General features: G+C 43.1%; 1 protein-coding gene across 1 annotated transcript; it reads left to right on the top strand.

Moving 5' to 3' along the window:
• Positions 1-1,517: 1,517 nt before the first annotated feature.
• On the top strand, positions 1,518-16,928 carry nfkbie (nuclear factor of kappa light polypeptide gene enhancer in B-cells inhibitor, epsilon). The gene is made up of 6 exons (XM_083643289.1): positions 1,518-2,209; positions 5,995-6,097; positions 7,998-8,208; positions 11,519-11,607; positions 13,674-13,922; positions 15,629-16,928. Exons 1-6 carry the CDS (start codon positions 1,869-1,871, stop codon positions 15,695-15,697), a joined length of 1,062 nt encoding a protein of 353 aa, XP_083499415.1. The 5' UTR covers positions 1,518-1,868; the 3' UTR covers positions 15,698-16,928.
• The last annotated feature ends 3,507 nt before the right edge of the window (positions 16,929-20,435 follow it).

Here is a 20,435-nt window from a genome sequence, read left to right as displayed (position 1 = left end):
ATCTTCCCCGGCTCTCGCTGCTCCGCTCACGGGTCCCTGTCCGTTAGCGGGGCCCGGTTCGGCTGCCGCTGCTCCGCGCCCGGGTCCCTGTCTGTTAGAGGGGTCCTGTTCGGCGTCGTTCTCCTCCCGCCCGAGGCTCTTCCTCATCTGTCTGTATTCCTCTCTCATCCGTCTGTATATCCCCCTTACGCCCTCCACCGTATTCCTCATCTCGGCGCACACCGCGGCTTCAGCCTCTCCTATCTCCCTCTTCATCTTCGGCGGCTCCGTTCCGCACTTTTCTTCAGGAACTTGTTCACCACCTCGCCGATTCTGGAGGCAATATTCACCGTTTTAACTTCTGACACCAATTGTAGCGTTCCTGGTATTGAAGAGGCAGAGGCTTCTTGCGGGTACAGGGTTCTTTATTTATAGTTAGTCATATTACAACTCTAGGCGGTTGCTACGCCATAGTTAGCTAGCTGCTTCCCTCTAGGTGGTAACCGGAGACTGCCACCGCATGCTCTCTCACCGGAAGCGTTCCCACAAACCTAGTGTTCCCCCTCGGTAACACTCCCACACATCAGTTCCTAGCTAATAATCTAGACACTTCTATTGCACATCACATTACAGGTAATACCTGGATTACCTGAACCGCTACACTATTATTATTTCCTTTTGCCTGACGCGGCTGAATCTGCGAGTGTTTCGTCATTAAGAACCTTCTTAACGAAAGATCATCTTAGGCTAAGAAGCAATCGGGAAACGTGTTGGCTTCGTTGGCTTCTTACGGGAGCCTTAAGAAGGGTCAAAGAAGCTTCTTAGCGCTAAGAAGCTTTTGGGAAACGCATGCCTTCGTAACGAAATATCATCTTAGGCTAAGAAGCTTCTTAGACCCTTCTTAAGGCTGCTTAAGAAGCTTCTTAGCCCTAAGAAGCTTTTGGGAAACCCGGCCAACAACGCTTATTCCCCAAAAATTGTTTTTCTGAAACAATCAAATCAGAGCAGAATTTTTTCTCATGAAAGCAAAAATGCTGATGTTTTTCTGAATTAACGAGATATCTCGTTAAAGTTTTCAAGAAAACAAATCTGTATTCTGAATTTTTGCTAATTCAGAAAAAGATAGGAGTATATTTCTCATGAAAACTTTTCTGTAAAACTTTATAATGTTCAGTTGTCATTTATAAGCATTTAGTTAATGATGAGCTAATCATATGATTAATAAGTGTTATGTTAACATATCACACATGTGTTGTAAGTCATCTATACACTTTTAGTAAATCATGAAATGATCATAGACTTAATCATTAGTAAATGAAGTAATTGGTAGATGTATTTTATTATGTAGACTTTTATTTTGAAAACAGTCTACTTCCCTGTTTGGTTTGGTTGAACCCTGGCTAGCTTTACAGCGCAGCGGGACTGGGGCAGAGGGGGTGGGGGGTAGGGGGTCACGCCCACTGGGGATTCCCCAAGACAAAAACAGCTTGCTATTTCATATGTCAGCTCTTCCCCCTTATCGCCTTTCATTGCTCACATGCCCTCCAGCCTGCCTGCCTAGCCTGCCTGGAGCTCACTGTTACCGGATATTTAGACGACGGACGGGGGGGGGGGGACAGTTTCGCCTCGTTTAATTTGTATTATAAAGTTTGGAATGACTTTACTATATTTTTAAACACTCTTAAAAAGGCTATTCAAGTTAGTGTATATTGGTGTTGGCATGAAACGCAGCGGCTCATTCCTCGGGTTTGACAAAGGAGCTGTGGTGGTTTCCTCCTCAGGTGTCTCTGGGCTTTCCTCTGTGGAGGAGCGGCTGGCTCATCAGGGACCAGCCAGCACGCGTTAGACCCGCAGGTGGTGGTGGAGAGCCCGGCGAGGAGGAGGCCACCATGGCGAGCAGCGGCGACTACAGGAAAGACGACTTGCTGGAGGAGAACCGCACGGACTCTGGTATCGACTCGTACAGGTCCATACTGAAGGAGCAGGACGAGGATAGTGACCCTACCCGTGGCTCCTCTGAGGGCAGCAGCAGCGGGCCCAGGGACAAGTTTTCCTCGGTAGAGGAGCGCCTGGACTCGGCTTATGGCTCGTCGTCCCTCACGGTGGAGAGCCTGTCAGAGATAGTCAGAGATGTCAGCCTGTCCAGCGGAGAGGAGCGGCCAGCACAGGGCACAGAACTCAGTGAGCAGGAGGAAAACCTGCTCACAACTATTACTGAAGATGGAGACACGTATGTATTTATTTGTATTGTCTTGTGTCTTGTTCTGGATTAATTCAGTTGCTTTATTGAAAGGCCAGCTGATGCAGTTTTATTATGGTTAGTTGGGCTAGTTAGTTGGTTCTCAAACTTTTTCCACCTCAAGGATCCCTAAACTGGCACCAAGTAGACCCCCATTTGATCAGATTTTGTCCCAGGGTCCCCCATCTTATAAGATTTTTGCTTTAGATGTTCTATTACAGAAAGTGTATGAGACCCATGAGCAGAATAGTCATACATTGTGTCATTGTGTTACCTATGGATGGAATTATAGTGAACATCAATTGTTCCCCTTTTTTGCTGGGGACCCCCTGGAACCCCCTCAGTATTTTGAGTCTGTTATTTCAGCTTTTGCCCCACTAATGTCTTGAATGAAGTGGCCTGCCCTGCATGATCAAAGTAACTTTATCTCAATAATCTCTTGGGTTAAGAAGTCATTTTCTCTTTCATTTACACCAGGAAATATTTTATACATATTCGCTCTATTAAATTGACTTTCACAATGTCAGCTTATAGTGTGGAATCCACCTCTCCATAAAATCCAGGATAGAAGTCGGTGTAAGTCAAGATGTTATTGTTTTAATGGCTCATCCAGGTCATGAGAACATGATCTCAAATTACACACAGTCTCTCTGCACACAGGTGATGTTTTCTTGCCATCACATGATGATTCAACCAACTAATTGCCTGTCAGCCACAACACACACATCTTCTTGACTCTGTGGTAATTGGATGTGACGAAACTAAAGTGCTGTTTATGGAGTGTATAAATGAGCCTGGATTGAAGCCATACAGAGCGTGTCTCTGTGTGTCTGCTTTTTTATTGGTTCTGAAGGGGATTTCATTGTGGTGCGATACTGCAGAGTATTTATGAGCCTTGTCATGGTCATAGATGTGACCGTGTGTGGACTCCTGTGGGGCGTCTCAGTCGGAAAGCAGAAGTGAAAGAGATCGGCTTGGACTTCCCCATATGTAGCACAGACAAAGCACATGCTGTGAGGCAGTGGTGTCTTTAATTTCTGAGCCAGCAGCTTACCAGTAAGGCTAGGACAATGTGTGTGTTTTGTTTGCTGGAACCCAGCATCCACCACCCACTTTCATTATTTCACCAGATGAATGGAAAGATATGATCCCAGAAAATGTTGTTTGGTAGTGCAGACAGCGTTTCTCTCAGCCTTTCCACTAGAGCTGCCTGCAACGATTCGACAGAAAATCAATCGATTCATCGTTTTTTAGACACATTTTTACCACATTAAGAAAGAAATACAAAAATTCTCTCAGTCCAGCTTCTTAAATGTGTTAAATGTTCTGGTTCCTTTAGGCTTCTATGACAGTAAACTGATTATCTTTGGGTTATGGACTGTTGGCCAGGACAAAAGAAGACATTTGAGGATGTCATCTTGGGCTTTGGTGAAAAAGCAATCTACATTTTTCACCACTTTGTGACATTTTATAGACCAAACGACTAATCAATTAGTCGAGAAACAATAATCGACAGATTCATCCATAATGAAAATAATTGCTCGTTGCAGCCCTATTTCGACTGGTGGCTGGTGGCAAAGACTCCTCCGTCCGCATGGAACTCTGGCCTCTCACAGCCTTGTTATCAGCCCCAGTAGCCCTCCCTGTGTCAGCCACTCATCCTTTCAAGTGCTGCTGTGTCATCAGACTGTTTGGACATTTTGCTGATTACTGTGACTACCAGGCCAATCACACCACTGTTGTAGTCAGAGCCTAATGACTACAGTGACTACCAGGCCAATCACACCACTGATGTAGTCAGAGCCTAATGACTACAGTGACTACCAGGCCAATCACACCACTGATGTAGTCAGAGCCTAATGACTACAGTGACTACCAGGCCAATCACACCACTGATGTAGTCAGAGCCTAATGACTACAGTGACTACCAGGCCAATCACACCACTGATGTAGTCAGAGCCTGGCTGTGTTGTTGTCTCCCTGACCTCTTTGTGTTTCCACTCCCTGCATGTTTGTATGTCTAGCTCCTAAGTTTAGATACCTGCTAGAAAACACCTGAAACACACCACATCAAGTCTGCGGAGCCTCTGAGAAAGAACCATGCAAAAACCAAAATTTTTCCCTCTGTGGGATTTTTTTTTTTAGCTCATATTCATTCAAGTCTTACTCAAACCAGGAAGTCCCTGTCTGCTCGCAGCACGGCGGAGACATTCGTCTGCACTGAGCGCACTCATTTGAATCGGGGTCATTGAGGTCGTCTGTGTCTCAGACGGCGAAATATGTTTTCTCACACACATTTTGAATGGATGATGACATCATTTGACTTCATTCAAACGCTTTGATACGATGGCCTTTTCACACCCCAGCAAGTTTGACCTGAAGGCTTGCGTCATTCATTACAAACGTTCAAAAGCAACTTGACAAAGCAATACAAATCAGTGCATGGACAAAAAAACACGTTTTGTGAAGGGATGAGTCATTTTTAAGGGATTCTGTTTGTTAAATAAATCACTGATCACTGAATCATCTGATTATTTTGCATTTATATCTGTTTGTAGACTAAATTAATCTGGCTATGAAAAGTTAAAGAATCCAGTTAATGTAATAAAACCGACATTTTGTAGAACTATTAGAATAGTTCATTCAACCAGTCTGCTCAAAGTAAGACATTGTTAACTGCATTTGACACGCACTGAAAATCTCTGACAAAGCACATTTGATTGATTATCCTGTTAAAAAGTCCAAGAATAATCCATTATGCTGAAATTCCAGGTCTTTTTGTGTAGAATATTGGTAATAGGTGATGATATATTTTTATATCATTATTGTACTCAATGTCTTTTTTTTTCTTTTTCCCATGGAAAATAACATAACTGCCCAAACACTGAAATCCCATGTGACTCAAGGGGACAGAAAATGTGTGTTAAGCACTGCAATTTATAATAGGTCCATTTTGGTTAAACAGTGTTTATGCTGTCATCTGAAGCACCAAACCTCACTACTGATCATACAGTATATAAGCAAGGAAAGAAAGGGAACAAGGTAGAGTGTTCTTAGGTGACCTACAGTAGTTGGTACAATGTATGCTTTACACTCAACCTAATTTTTTGTGTGTAGGTAGGAATCAGTTTCAGCTTGTATCACCTTAAATTGGAGAAAATATACATATAAAGATCAGTTTTCATAACTTGGAACTATCTTTGATTTGATCTGAAAAAAAGTGTCTTAAAATCTTTTTTCTTTTTACAACAGTGTGTTATAGGTTAGTCTAAAATTAAGCACTTGGTTCCATTTCCTGCTTTTTGCGCACACTTGTTTGCTACAACTTCCCACTCATGTTTTGAGGTTTCTCTATTGTTCTTTTTCACATGCTTTGCCTTTGAGCATTTTAACTGAAACCTACAAAGTTCTAGCTGCTGACAGATTGTTTCACATTGAATCGTGCTATCTTTCCTATTTAAAAAGTTTGACATTGAATCGTGCTATCTTTTCTAAGAAAAGAAAAGAAAAGAAAAAGTCTTGTATTGCTCAATATCTCAACCATTAATTCTTGTCACTCAGCCCACTAAGCATGACATTTCCAGCTAGTTTGAGATGAATGCTGAGGAAACATATGTGGCAATAACTTTTTCTCCGTATCTTGCTGAAATGTTATTTTTTTCCTACTTCTCTAGAACACTGCCTTACACTTGATTGCTCAATATAAGAAAAAGTAGGCCCACAGGTTTTGGCAAGCATAAGTCAATATGTCTCCTTTCTGTTTGCCACTCCTTTAGAATCCTGCACTTAGCAATCATCCACGAGGATGAATTCTTCGCTCACCAGTTGATACAGCTATTCCCAAAAGATGTCCTGGACATCCAAAACAATTTGTACCAGGTAAGTGCAACTGCAACACGTCTCTTTGAGGGTTTTACTGGAACTTTTCAACCCAATTACTTCCTCAATGAATATTTGATTGTGGCAACAAGCCCTATTATTTATATCCCTCTGGAATTCAAGGGAAATGTGGTTCCCCTTTCTCTGCACTACATCCTCTCTCAGGGACGTCATGGTGGGTGGTTCCAGTGTTCGCTCACAAGGGACTTTGAATGGAAACTCCCCTCCCCTACCTCCTGTCGAAATAGAACCACAGGGAACTGTGGAGTAAATCTTTCAAGATGACAGACGCGGTTCTTGCCAGGGTAAAGAACTTGAGTGTAGACAAAGTGAGCTGACAGACAGGCCTGCATGACAACCGCCTTGTTTCAGAGGAAACATCTGAGGAGGCAAAGTTGAAACTCAGCAATTCGCTCAGTGACTCAGTCATGTTCTCTTAGAAGAGGTTACCAAAAAGCCACACACACGGTGGCCATTTTGATTGGCTCATTTCCCCTCAACAGTCAATCTATGAGCTGACATTTGGAGACATTAACAAATAATCCTTGTTTATCCCTTATGGTTTTTTATAGGATTTAAATCCACCCTAAAATACACTTGAACAACAGCTGTTTGCAACACGTTGCCTTTCCGGAGCCGTTGTGTTGTTTGCTGGTGTCTTTTTTTACAACAAGCTGCAGACCATGTGACGTGACAACAAGCTGCAGACCATGTGACGTGACAACAAGCTGCAGACCATGTGACGTGACAACAAGCTGCAGACCATGTGAAGTGACAACAAGCTGCAGACCATGTGACGTGACAACAAGCTGCAGACCATGTGACGTGACAACAAGCTGCAGACCATGTGACGTGACAACAAGCTGCAGACCATGTGACGTGACAACAAGCTGCAGACCATGTGACGTGACAACAAGCTACAGACCATGTGACGTGACAACAAGCTGCAGACCATGTGACCTGACAGCAAGCTGCAGACCATGTGACGTGACAACAAGCTGCAGACCATGTGACCTGACAACAAGCTGCAGACCATGTGACGTGACAACAAGCTGCAGACCATGTGACGTGACAACAAGCTGCAGACCATGTGACCTGACAGCAAGCTGCACACCATGTGACCTGACAACAAGCTGCAGACCATGTGACCTGACGACAAGCTGCAGACCATGTGACCTGACAGCAAGCTGCAGACCATGGCCGTTTCTCAATACCAAGAATGCATTCTTGTTCTTGTGTTCTTGGGGAGAACGTTCTTGCTAGTCGTTCTTGGAAGAATGAACTTGCGAGGTCAGTCTGTGGTCTGTGGTGCGTGTAGCCCCGCCCCTCCTCCAAAGCCCAAACGCTGTGGTGCGTGTAGCCCCGCCCCTCCTCCAAAGCCCAAACACACTGTGGTGCGTGTAGCCCCGCCCCTCCTCCAAAGCCCAAACACACTGTGGTGCGTGTAGCCCCGCCCCTCCTCCAAAGCCCAAACACGCTGTGGTGCGTTTAGTTTCAGCTCCAGTCGAAAACAAAGAGCACATTTGTCCATTTATTTTTAAACCTTCCTTGGTAGAAGATGACAGTTCAAAGAAATCCAGTGTTATTATTATTTTAGTTCAATGCATGATGTTCCCAAAGTCAGAATAATTGTGATCTCAATATTGATCAAAAATAATGGTGATTATCATTTTGACCATAATCGTGCAGCCGTACTTTGTTGTTGAAAAGCATTCTAGGAAATATAGGAAATCACTAACTGAAGCAAATGTAAACGACAAAGATTGAGGGAAGTGGGTATATCAGAAAAGCAAATGACAAAACTTTAGTTCTGAAATTTAGTGACATCCAGTTTTGATGGCACATTCCATCACCCTCCTTTGCTGACCCCTGTGTTCTATCTGTTTTGGTTGATCCCCAGACTCCTTTGCACCTGGCCACCTACCTGAACCTGCACGGCGTGGTGCATGGCCTGGTGGAGAGAGGGGTCAGCCTGGAGCTACAGGACCAGGATGGGAACACGGCACTGCACGTGGCCTGCCAGCACGGCCAGATGGACTGTGCCACCCAGATGACCAGAGACATCTCCCCCAGCAAGCTGGCACCGGTCCTCGAGACCCAGAACTGGAGAGGTGAAAACATGGACTAGCTCTCATGGTGCTGTTGTCTCCATTGCAGAAGTGATGTGGTGTTGGTGTTTTTTGTTGTTGTTGTTGTTAGAGCCATTTCCTGTTTACGTGTTTGCATCGTTGGTGTGATGTCTTGTCTGCATTACGTCTGAAATTGTATTTCCTAGATTGGTCAACTCACATTTTTCAGTGTCTTCTGGTCCTTTCATGAAGCTGGTAGTTGCTCTTGAGTCTGTGCCAAAACATTTAAAGGTCCCATTCCGTGCAAAAGCTGTTTTTACTTCTAAATGCATATATGCTGTTGTCATCCCTCCCTGTAATGAGTGCTCAGAACCTCAGAACTGCCAGAGTTGGATTTGTCCCTATCGAGCTCTCTCCTGCTGTCTCCTTCAAGCCACGCCTCCTTACTCTCTGTTCTCCCAGACGGTTTCGTGTTACGTCACGCGGCTCCTTAAGCATACTGCGCGCGGTCTCTCACACAACCTACCTGCGCCATTTTGTCTATTCTTTGCCATAGCAAGCTGTTTCAGCGCGAGATTCATCATGACCTGTTGGTCTGTGCTAACCATTTCAGCCCAGAATGTTTCAACAATCTGGGGCAGTACAATCAAGGTTTAGCCACAAAATGAACACTTCTAGCTGGAGCGACGCCAACTGTACGTGATCCAGCAACTGCGGAGGTGCATTCGGTAAGTCTAGGCATTTTGAGATGTCCTGTTTAGCGTAGCAACCGTTAAGTTAGCGATAGCTCGTTGCTAACGTTAGTTGTGGACACAACCTAGCATGCTGGTCCACGGACGCTAATCTGATTGGCCTGGGGCGGGCTCTCCCCCAGCGGCCAATGGGAACTGTTAGTTCTGAATATATTATAGAAACAGACCATTCCTGGGAAGCGACGAGATGAGGAAGTGAGAACTCCGTCAGAACGAACGGGGTTGCTATATTTTCGACAAATTAATCCAGAATCATGTTTTATGGACCAGAGACACACGTTTTTAAGAGGTTACAGCTGCACGAATTGGGACCTTTAAGTAAACACTTGACTTGCTTTCCATTTCCCATGCAGCATTAAAGAAACATCACATTTGAACTGGATCAATCATAGACAATAGACCTAGACCTTCTAGCTTCAATCACTTTAGACCTAGACCTTCTAGCTTCAATCACTTTAGACCTAGACCTTCTAGCTTCAATCACTTTAGGGAAAAGTTGATGGAAATGTAAGGATGAGATGCAGGCTGAATCTTAGCATAGTTCAGGATTTAAGGCAGATTTGATTTTGCTCGCCCCAGAAATAGGTGGTGGCACATTTGTCTGATTTGAAAAATCTGTTTAAGTTGATCTTTGCTGCTGGAGCCAAATGTATAAACCATGTATACACACGAATAGACTGCTGCACCACTTTCCACACAGGTTTCTGAATTTATAAAAATCCACGGCCGTGAGAATGTGCGTACATCTCTCACACCATGCATACTGTACACAGTCTTTCTCACATCATGCATACTGTACAGTCTTTCTCACACCATGCATACTGTACACAGTCTTTCTCACATCATGCATACTGTACAGTCTTTCTCACATCATGCATACTGTACACAGTCTTTCTCACATCATGCATACTGTACAGTCTTTCTCACACATGCATACTGTACACAGTCTTTCTCACACCATGCATACTGTACACAGTCTTTCTCACACCATGCATACTGTACACAGTCTTTCTCACACCATGCATACTGTACAGTCTTTCTCACATCATGCATACTGTACACAGTCTTTCTCACACCATGCATACTGTACAGTCTTTCTCACACCATGCATACTGTACACAGTCTTTCTGACACCATGCATACTGTACACAGTCTTTCTCACACCATGCATACTGTACACAGTCTTTCTCACACCATGCATACTGTACAGTCTTTCTCACATCATGCATACTGTACACAGTCTTTCTCACACCATGCATACTGTACAGTCTTTCTCACACCATGCATACTGTACACAGTCTTTCTGACACCATGCATACTGTACACAGTCTTTCTCACACCATGCATACTGTACACAGTCTTTCTCACACCATGCATACTGTACAGTCTTTCTCACACCATGCATACTGTACACAGTCTTTCTGACACCATGCATACTGTACACAGTCTTTCTGACACCATGCATACTGTACACAGTCTTTCTGACACCATGCATACTGTACAGTCTTTCTCACACCATGCATACTGTACACAGTCTTTCTCACACCATGCATACTGTACACAGTCTTTCTGACACCATGCATACTGTACACAGTCTTTCTGACACCATGCATACTGTACACAGTCTTTCTGACACCATGCATACTGTACACAGTCTTTCTCACACCATGCATACTGTACACAGTCTTTCTCACACCATGCATACTGTACACAGTCTTTCTCACACCATGCATACTGTACAGTCTTTCTCACACCATGCATACTGTACACAGTCTTTCTCACACCATGCATACTGTACACAGTCTTTCTCACACCATGCATACTGTACAGTCTTTCTCACACCATGCATACTGTACAGTCTTTCTCACACCATGCATACTGTACACAGTCTTTCTGACACCATGCATACTGTACACAGTCTTTCTCACACCATGCATACTGTACACAGTCTTTCTCACACCATGCATACTGTACACAGTCTTTCTCACACCATGCATACTGTACACAGTCTTTCTCACACCATGCATACTGTACACAGTCTTTCTCACACCATGCATACTGTACAGTCTTTCTCACACCATGCATACTGTACACAGTCTTTCTCACACCATGCATACTGTACACAGTCTTTCTGACACCATGCATACTGTACAGTCTTTCTCACACCATGCATACTGTACACAGTCTTTCTCACACCATGCATACTGTACACAGTCTTTCTCACACCATGCATACTGTACACAGTCTTTCTCACACCATGCATACTGTACACAGTCTTTCTCACACCATGCATACTGTACACAGTCTTTCTCACACCATGCATGTCCAAGTCCCACTAGTATGATGTGGCAAAAAAGGATAATGTAAGTGTGAATTTGGGTGACATTTTATTTAGGGCTACACAGATTTCCACACCTAACTAAGTACCGTATACACAGAGATTTATACATTTGGCCCCTGGTCTCAGAGTTTGATGTTGTCTATTGGAAAACCAAAAAATGTTATAATGCAAAAAAGCTTCTTCTTCTTCTTTTTTTTTTTTTTTTTACCTCAAAATGAACCATCACGTTCCACATTACAAACAAGATGTGTACTTGCAGGTCTTACCTGTCTGCACATGGCGACACTGAGCAGGCATCATCATCTTATCAAGGTCTTGATGAAAAAGGGAGCAGACCTGAATATCCAGGTTAGTCTGTCAAATTTAATTATTATGATGAGCCCAGACATGGAGCGCACAATGGATTGCATGGCTTTTAATTGGAGAAACACACATTTAACATGAGGGTGTCTCTGTGGTTAAGAGACCACAGTGTAACACGGTGTGACTCGGGCTCAAAGTGAGACTCTTTAAGAAAGGTTTGAATTTGTCCTTGATTTAGAGACCGTCAACATCTACCTGCACTCGCTTATAAGCAGGGTCGCCACGAGTCTGGAAAGTGCTTGAATTAAAAAAAAAAAAAAAAGTACTTGAAAGTGCTTAGCGCTTGAATTTAGCCTACCGGAATCTCTGAGTTTGAGTTTGTTTTGATACACTTTGTCCTATCTACAGTATCACTCTGTGCTGCGCTGTGTCATTGCTGGTCTAGATTGCTTTGAGTTTATGTTAAGTGTTAATAATTCTTTCCGAAGTATAAGCATTACTGGAAACAAATTTCCATTAGAGGACTACTTACGAGACTGGTATATTATGTGAACATCTCTGTGAATCTTTGGCCCTTAAATTTGAAATAATTTGTCCTTAAAGTGCTTGAAATCTATCATTGTCATTATCATAAGCTTTGGCCCACATACAGTATCGTCTTTCTCAGAGTATGTGAAGAAAACGAAATGCGGGTGATGGAGAGGATTTGTTTGTCCCATGTATAACCAAGCTTTAGTCTGTCTCTGAATGGGACTGCCCCACAGTGTGTGTAACCACATGATGCAATCCAATCATGTGCCAGTATTTATAATGACACGTATCCCTTCCAAACTCTGTTTAATGCTCGTAAGCCTATCCACTGGCTGCACCTGTGCCATGCTGACAGTGATACGAGCTGAGCTCAGGGCTTCCTGCACGATTCATGGAGATGTAATTAGATTTGGGATATGATTAGGCCGGTCCGGCTGCAGCTTTTCAACCATCACTGGGTGCCCAGTCTGCCAGGGGAAAAGCCCCGCCCATCTGCCTGCCAGGGGAAAAGCCCCGCCCATCTGTCTGCCAGGGGAAAAGCCCCGCCCATCTGACCTGCTATTGATGGCAATGGCAGGGAACATGCCAGTCTGTCCCGAAACTACCCGAGACATTCCTCTGAGTTTAACTCACTCCCCAAAGATATCACACTGCTATTCCACAGCCTTATTTATTATTTTTTGTATGTACTAGTAACCTCGCACGCTATGCGTGTTCAATTCCTAGGGTGGAGACTCTGGAGATGAGTCTACTCTCACCGCTTATATAGCCTCAGCCAGGAAGGCTGATGACATCACAATTGCTCGAGTGACATCACTGATGATATCATCACTGATGACATCACAATCGTGACACACCGCCGACACAGTTTGTTTTATTTTGTATGTTACATACTTCTTGGCGAAATATATTAACATTTATGGGCTTAGAAAAGTCTGCCCATGTAGGCACTAGGCGGCCATCTTGCCTGCAGAATTTTCTCCTCAAAATGAAGATTGATTGACAGCTGCCATGTCATGATATGATTGGTTGAAATGGGGTAGAAATTTGATAGTTCTTCGTTACGTCAGCATACTGTAGATTACAGTTATGAATGAAATCCTGAAAAATGAACTTTTGATGTGAAAAAGTGTGAAAAACTAAAGAAATTTGATTTTTGTGATTTTTTTTTTGCCATACATTATTAAATAGGTGCACTGAATACCCAGGTATGTGAACTAAAATATATATATAAAAAAAACATTTTTGGGTTCAGCTCATCTTTAACTGAGAAGAAAATCTTAGTTTTTATTGTTATAATAATAATAATAATAACAACTAGGCATCAACTTTAGACTTAATCAAATTCTAAAAATAAAGCTTGTACAACTAAAGCTAAGTTAGAAAGTGATATGCAAATTTCGTGAGTTGGATCGGATCCGCTCCAAAATTGTATCTGTTCTCCCTTGGCCCATGCTACACCCTTCCACAAAGTTTCATGAAATTCATCCCAGTAGTTTTTCCATAATCCTGCTAAAAACAAACAAACTGTACCGAACACATGAAGGACTGTTCTTACCTGGTCTTTTTCCCCCTGGCAGGAAGGAACCAGCGGGAAGACTGCTCTGCACCTGGCCGTCGAGCTGCACGACCTCCAGGCGGTGACTCTGCTGCTGAAGAGCGGCGCGGACGTGGACGGCACAATGTTTAACGGCTGCACGCCCCTGCACCTAGCCGTGGGCCGCCAAGACGCCGACGCCGCCAACCTCCTCTGCCAATCGGGTGCCGATAAAATGCTGCGAAACATGGAGGACGAAACGGCGCTGGACCTAGCTGACGGCAACGATGATGTGAGTGGCTTTGGCTCACCTTGCAGTACCAGAACTTCAATAATGCACACTGGGGGGGGTCATATTTTTTTGCACGCGTGCATACTGGGGGGGTCATGTTTTTAATGCACGCGTGCATACTGGGGGATCATATGTTTTTAATGCACGCGTGCATACTGGGGGGTCATATGTTTTTAATGCACGCGTGCATACTGTGGGGTCATATGTTTTTAATGCACGCGTGCATACTGGGGGGTCATATGTTTTTAATGCATGCCTTTTTATACTGTGGGGTCATATGTTTTTAATGCACGCGTTTTTATACTGTGGGGTTGTTGTAGAAGGTGGGGAAGGAGAATGCAGTCATTTTACTCTGACAGGGTCTTATGTTTTTAATGCACACGTGCATACTGGGGGGTCATATGTTTTTAATGCACGCGTGCATACTGGGGGGTCATATGTTTTTAATGCACACGTGCATACTGGGGGGTCATATGTTTTTAATGCACACGTGCATACTGTTGGGACATATGTTTTTAATGCACATGTGCATACTGTGGGGACATATGTTTTTAATGCACACGTGCATACTGTTGGGACATATGTTTTTAATGCACACGTGCATACTGTGGGGACATATGTTTTTAATGCACACGTGCATACTGTGGGGTCATATGTTTTTAATGCACGCGTGCATACTGGGGGGTCATATGTTTTTAATGCACACGACCACACATGCATACTGGGGGTCAAATGTTTGGCAATTCCCATCGCTTGGCTTGAGGAATGTGGCCAGGTAAAACCATCCTGATCATGTGACCTCACATTCTGTTTTGTTCTAGTCAGTCTGGACTTCTGCCACTGAAATTATGTGCGGCAAAGATGATGGGATTTCAAGCAAGACGGCCCAACTTCAACTCACTTCCTGTCATTTTGGCACGCGCGTTTTGCACATGGTGTTCGACGGACATGCCCACTTAGGAGGTTTTCGGGACTATTGGAGTCAATGGGAAAAGTCCAACGTGATATAAGATTATGACAGATTCTTTCGCCCCATATTCATTAAAGTGAATATTCGGCCCAATCTCCGAAGCCACATATCTTCTGAATATTCTGACACTAAAATGGCATTTTTCAGACCGACAGATCAGGAGAAAATTAAACTTGCTCAAGACCTGTCTCTGTCTCGACAACACACTCTCGCAAGATTTGGCAACAGGAACTCATGTTAGCAGGGAGCAATTAGCTAAAGCTAAAGCTGAAGTTTGTTGATGTAGTAGCTAAATCTGTGCATAGAAAAATTTGTTTTTTAATGGAATATCTTAGTTTCAACTGTATTGAGCTAACAAGGGGCAGCTTTGTGTTTATATGTGTGGTTTGTGTGGAGTTTGGGAACTCACAATCTCTATTTCAAGTTAGCTTGCTAGGTCAGCACAAACCCCGCGTCACCAGGCACAGTCCTCTCACAAGACTTCAGGAAAGAGGTGACCACGTGACCATTTGGGAGACTTGCTGCTACTATTTGTTAGAATTAGCGGGGCCTGCGGTGACTCATCTATAGCAATATAATATATATGTGTGGCCACAAGTCCAGACTGATACGTAGAGCCAAACAGAATGTGAGGTCACATGATCAGGATGGTTTTGACCAGGCTATGAGGTAAATTCAGAAACGAGTCCGACGTGTCATCAGAAATGTGACCTTCTATTGTATCCTTGTCTTTCAGATTCTGGCTCTATTTCCATTTGATGACATCCAGATTTCGGGGAGGTCGGTGGTGGGTGTGAAGTATTGAGCTGAATCAGAGGTTGAACTATGAAATCGGATTCATCTGGAGCGTCGCCGCGGCTGGCACCTTTTTAAAAAGAAAAGCTTTACTTCAGCCGAGGAGGCCATGATATAGTTTCTCCATTCGTAGTATGTTTTGACCTTATGGTTATTTATCTGTTTTCCAGGCCAAATATGCGCTCTGTAAATTTTCCTTCCTTCTTACAAAGAGGTACAAATGCAAATATGATTCTGCTTAATTGACTCTCACCTGGACTGATAAAAACAAATCAATGTTTGTAAGTTATTTGCTCGTTTTCTGCTTGTTGCCTCGAGTCTAGAGGGTTTGCATTTAGCAACATGATCCACTTGACTTGAGTACCCAAACTTCTGTCAAGAGTTTTCAATGTCCATAAAAAACGCTCTAGAAATCTACCTCTTTATCACATTAACTCAATTTTGATGGTTAGAAATGGAACTTCAACTAAAGATGCTTGGCTGTTTCCCAAACCTCACCAGTGCTGTGATTGCCTTCATTTTGTACCGTACCTCTAGCTTTCCTTTTAGGGCAAGGTTCTGAAACTCTTTTTACTCTGCAAGAAACAATAACAAGTGAACATTTGAAGGGCTAACAAAGTCATTAGGACATTAAGAAGAGATAACTGACATGTCACAAGTTACAAACGTGTTCTTTTCACAATGTGGCCAATGAGATACTTTTGGAGGGATGTGATCATAAGCGAGACAAAAAAAGGCAGAAAACCCGTAATCTCTCATTTAGAAACAAAAACTGAAACCGTGAGATGGAAAACTGGTGACATCAAGTAAACTGATAGTCAATATAGAAATCTGATATAAACCGCAAATGTAACACCTGCAGATTGATCTTTGATTGTTGGTTTTGTTGGTTTCAAGCTGAGATGCATCGCTCTTCCAGCATAACTGAATAGGCCCTTTTCACAGCAACCGTTTTGAGGTGGTAAAACAAGTAAAGCAGGTGTAACGAATAACTAACGAGGGCCCTGGCATTGGAACATGGAACCATCATTAGGTATTGGTTACACCTGATTTACCACCTCAAAACGGTTGCTGTGAAATGGGTCTATTGGCGGTAGAATGTCGTGCTGCAGCAGCTACACAGCATGTCACCATGTTTCACTACTTAACTGTGTCTGCCGTAAATTCCTTGGTGTGTAATTACACTGGCCTGTCTAGATATAAGCGGTTCCAAGCTCATTTATTTTGTAATAAAATGAATAAATTATGGTTGCATCTTGTCTTTTTTCGGGGAGGGAATCCTTGGATAATGTAGACTTATGTTTATGGACACCAGTATCGTGAATAGAGTGAATATTCTCTAACAAGTATTCTCTGCTGATTATTTTATGAGCTTCTTTGATTGATCTTTTTGCCTTGTGTACAACCAGTACATGTTCCTCTGTTTATTCCATTTGAAATGTGCAGATAAATAAACGTGATTTGCTCAGCTGGACAGACTGTGCAGTCAAGTCGCACAAGTTACAACTGTTACGCGCCGGCTCCACGATTCTCATGAATACAACCTGATTCTTTTCGTTTCCCGTCAGCTGCTTTTGTAGGTGTATCTTTTGTTTTCCAGTTACTACCTTCTTCCTGATGGCCCTGTGTTACAATGACACTGGAATGGCTGGAAATTCCAGTCATCTCTCTTTCTCTCTCTCCCCCCTCCTCTCATAAGCACATGGCCAAGGTGAAGACAGGCTGAATAATAAAGAAGCTTTTCAGCTGGCAAGGGATGCATTGCTTGTTCTTGTTTTATGTTCATGAAGGGATATTTACAAGAATAATTCTCACCTGTAAACTGCAAATTGCCATGTTTTTCCATCCCAGGTGATCTATTTAAACTTTGACCCTTATCACATAGACATTGTGACATCAGTGATGTCATAGGCATTGTGACATCAGTGACAGTGATGTCATCAGTGATGCGAAGTTGATCAATTGTGCACTGTGCATGCCAATAGAGCAGGCAAGGCCACGCAGCTCCCCCACCTTTGCACTTCTGTGTTGAGGTTTGCTGCAACAAATGTGCTCAGGAGGGTCGACTCGTCCGTGACCCCCCACCAGAGGGTCGTCCGTGACCCCCCAACACAGTGGGACAAAAAAAGAAAGATGGTGAACCATCAAGGGCTATGTCAGGTAAACAAGGCTCTATCTAGACAGTGCTGTGAAGAGTCTGGGCTCTGCAGTGGCAGGCTGAGGTGCACAAATACATTTGACAGCGACTAAAACCAACAAACCTCTGTGGTCAACAACATGGACACCGTGTTGTATGAAACCGTGCCTGCTTCCCCATTGAGCCCATGACCCATTTTAAAGCTCTTTGTGTCATGTGACAATTACAATATCTTGTCTAAATGTCAAATGCAACCTTGAGAACTCTGCACAGGCCATGTGGGTGTTGTCACAGGCTACTACTGTATGTCAAAAACAAAATGTCAAAAAGTCAAGTAAGCCAAATTCACTTTTCATGTCCACACTAGCATGAATTATGCTTTTCTACTGTAAATTAGTCATTGTCTTGATGGGCTACACATTAAGGCCCATAATATGAGCCTATACAACTGCTCATTATTGGCATAAATATGTGGAATAAGAACTTTAAAGTCATAGATATGCATCCATAATTCATGTTCATTATGAGGAATCTTCAAACATCTCAAATCGATATTCACTTTTTTTTTTACAAGTAAGTTATGATTTGCTGCTTACATCAAATGTTACATTGAAATGCTGCAGGGAGACCAGAGCGCAATTGAAATACATCTGGGAAAGTAGCAGAGATGCAATATTTAAACCAGCGATTCTCAACCTTTTTCATATCAAGGACCCAATTTAGTTCACATAACAGGCAGATGCCACTACTGTGGGAAAGAAGAAACAGTGGAGAATTTTATGCTAGGCAGAAAGAAGGCATCTGATTCAAAACCTCAGTGGTAAAAGTACACTTTGATGTAATATTCTACAAAACAACTCAGGAAATTAAAATCATATTTCAGTCACTGTTATCTTATAGCTAATTTGATTGACAGGATATATAGGTTTATGTATATTATTGTTATTATTATTATTTTATTGTTATTATTATTATTATTATTATTATTATTATTATTATTATTATCATTATTATTATTAATACTTAGGCTATGTGATTTCTACTGTCATGGGGGTGAGTACATTTTTGGGTGAACTAAGGGCTTTCATTGGTTTATTTGAAGGCTGGCTGCCAAAATAAGTCTTTTTGTGGTTGGCTTAGGTGGCCTACTGCAAAAATGTTATGGCTAATAATAACAATTTCCAATGCGAAAAAATGGACGAGGAAATGCTGCTTGGGGCCCGGCCGTTTCATATTGGCCAGACACCACTATGACATCATACATGATGTCATACCAATAACGTCATATGAGTATTAAAGTAGGCGGGCATTTAGGAGCACCTCCAATTGCCCCCCATATCCAACACGTGAAAGTGACTATGGAAGGAGTGACAGGTTTTACCGTGCCCATCACCCCAAACTACCAGACCAACAACAGCAAGTACATTACCAACACGATCCAAATGGCCACTCCAGGGTCTGAAAGCATTAAGGGACTAGAACCTCTCACCATGGCCAAATCACAACCTGCAGGTCAGCGACGCACCCCCATCCTGCAGCATGCCCAACTGCCCCAACAGATGTCTGATGGCCAGCAGAGCCACCAGGTGCTCGTACAGGGTGTTGGTGCAGGTGGAGAAGTGAGAACGTACCAGATGATCGGCACAGCGCCCACATGCAGCTCACTGTCTCAAACCGGAGTGACGATCTCTGCGACTCTACTGGAACTGTCTCAAGGCGAGAGGGACACGACCATGGACAAGACTCGCAAGAGTGACCCAAGCATGAGGGAAGTCCGGCTGGCAAGAAACAAACTGGCAGCCCGTGACTGTCGCCAGAAGAAAAAGGAGTATGTTACAAGTCTGGAAACCCGCATGGCTTTTGTAGAGAACGAGAACAAGACCCTGCGTGAAGACCTCACAGCAGCCCGTGAATCTCACCGACAGAAAAAGGAATATTATGAATGCATGGAAGTCCACATGACCTATGTAGAGAACCAGAACAAGAGCCTGCGCGAAGAAGTCCAAAAATTAAAGGACGTGTATTTGCGTAAAACTGGATAACCTAGGCTACCTTGAGGACACACACACACACACACACACACACACACACACACACACACACACACACACACACACACACACACACACACACACACACACACACACACACACACACACACTTTCCCAGCATTATCTGTAGGCTACATCAATAAAATCTTTGCACTGACTTATTAGTTTGTATTTTTTGTAGCCTATCTATTATACTGGGGTGGGGACAGAGCCACATACGATGTCATGACTCATGACAGAAGGACAGTGATGATTGTCACATTGACAATGTCCAGTGAAGCAAGGACACGCAGTCAGTGATTTATTTATTTATTTATTTAAGAGGGACAATACATATTTTCAATACAACATTTCCATGTAAATATGGCAGATTAGAGCCAGAGGCTAATAATCTGGAAATAAAGCCTCTGGCTCCCATGGCAGGTCGAATAAAACAAACAATTCGAAACAATATACAAGAGTAGATAAACTTCATAAGCACAAGACAAACCAGGGAAAGAGATCACGTTTAGTGCTTTAGGTGCCATATTTGATGTTATTGTTTGGTAGGCTATACAATT

The sequence above is a fragment of the Poromitra crassiceps genome (genome assembly GCF_964638095.1).
Source record: "Poromitra crassiceps genome assembly, chromosome: 9".
Taxonomy (NCBI): Eukaryota; Metazoa; Chordata; class Actinopteri; order Beryciformes; family Melamphaidae; genus Poromitra; species Poromitra crassiceps.
Note: the sequence above shows the minus strand (reverse complement) of the source record. Positions and strands in the feature narration are given on the sequence as shown.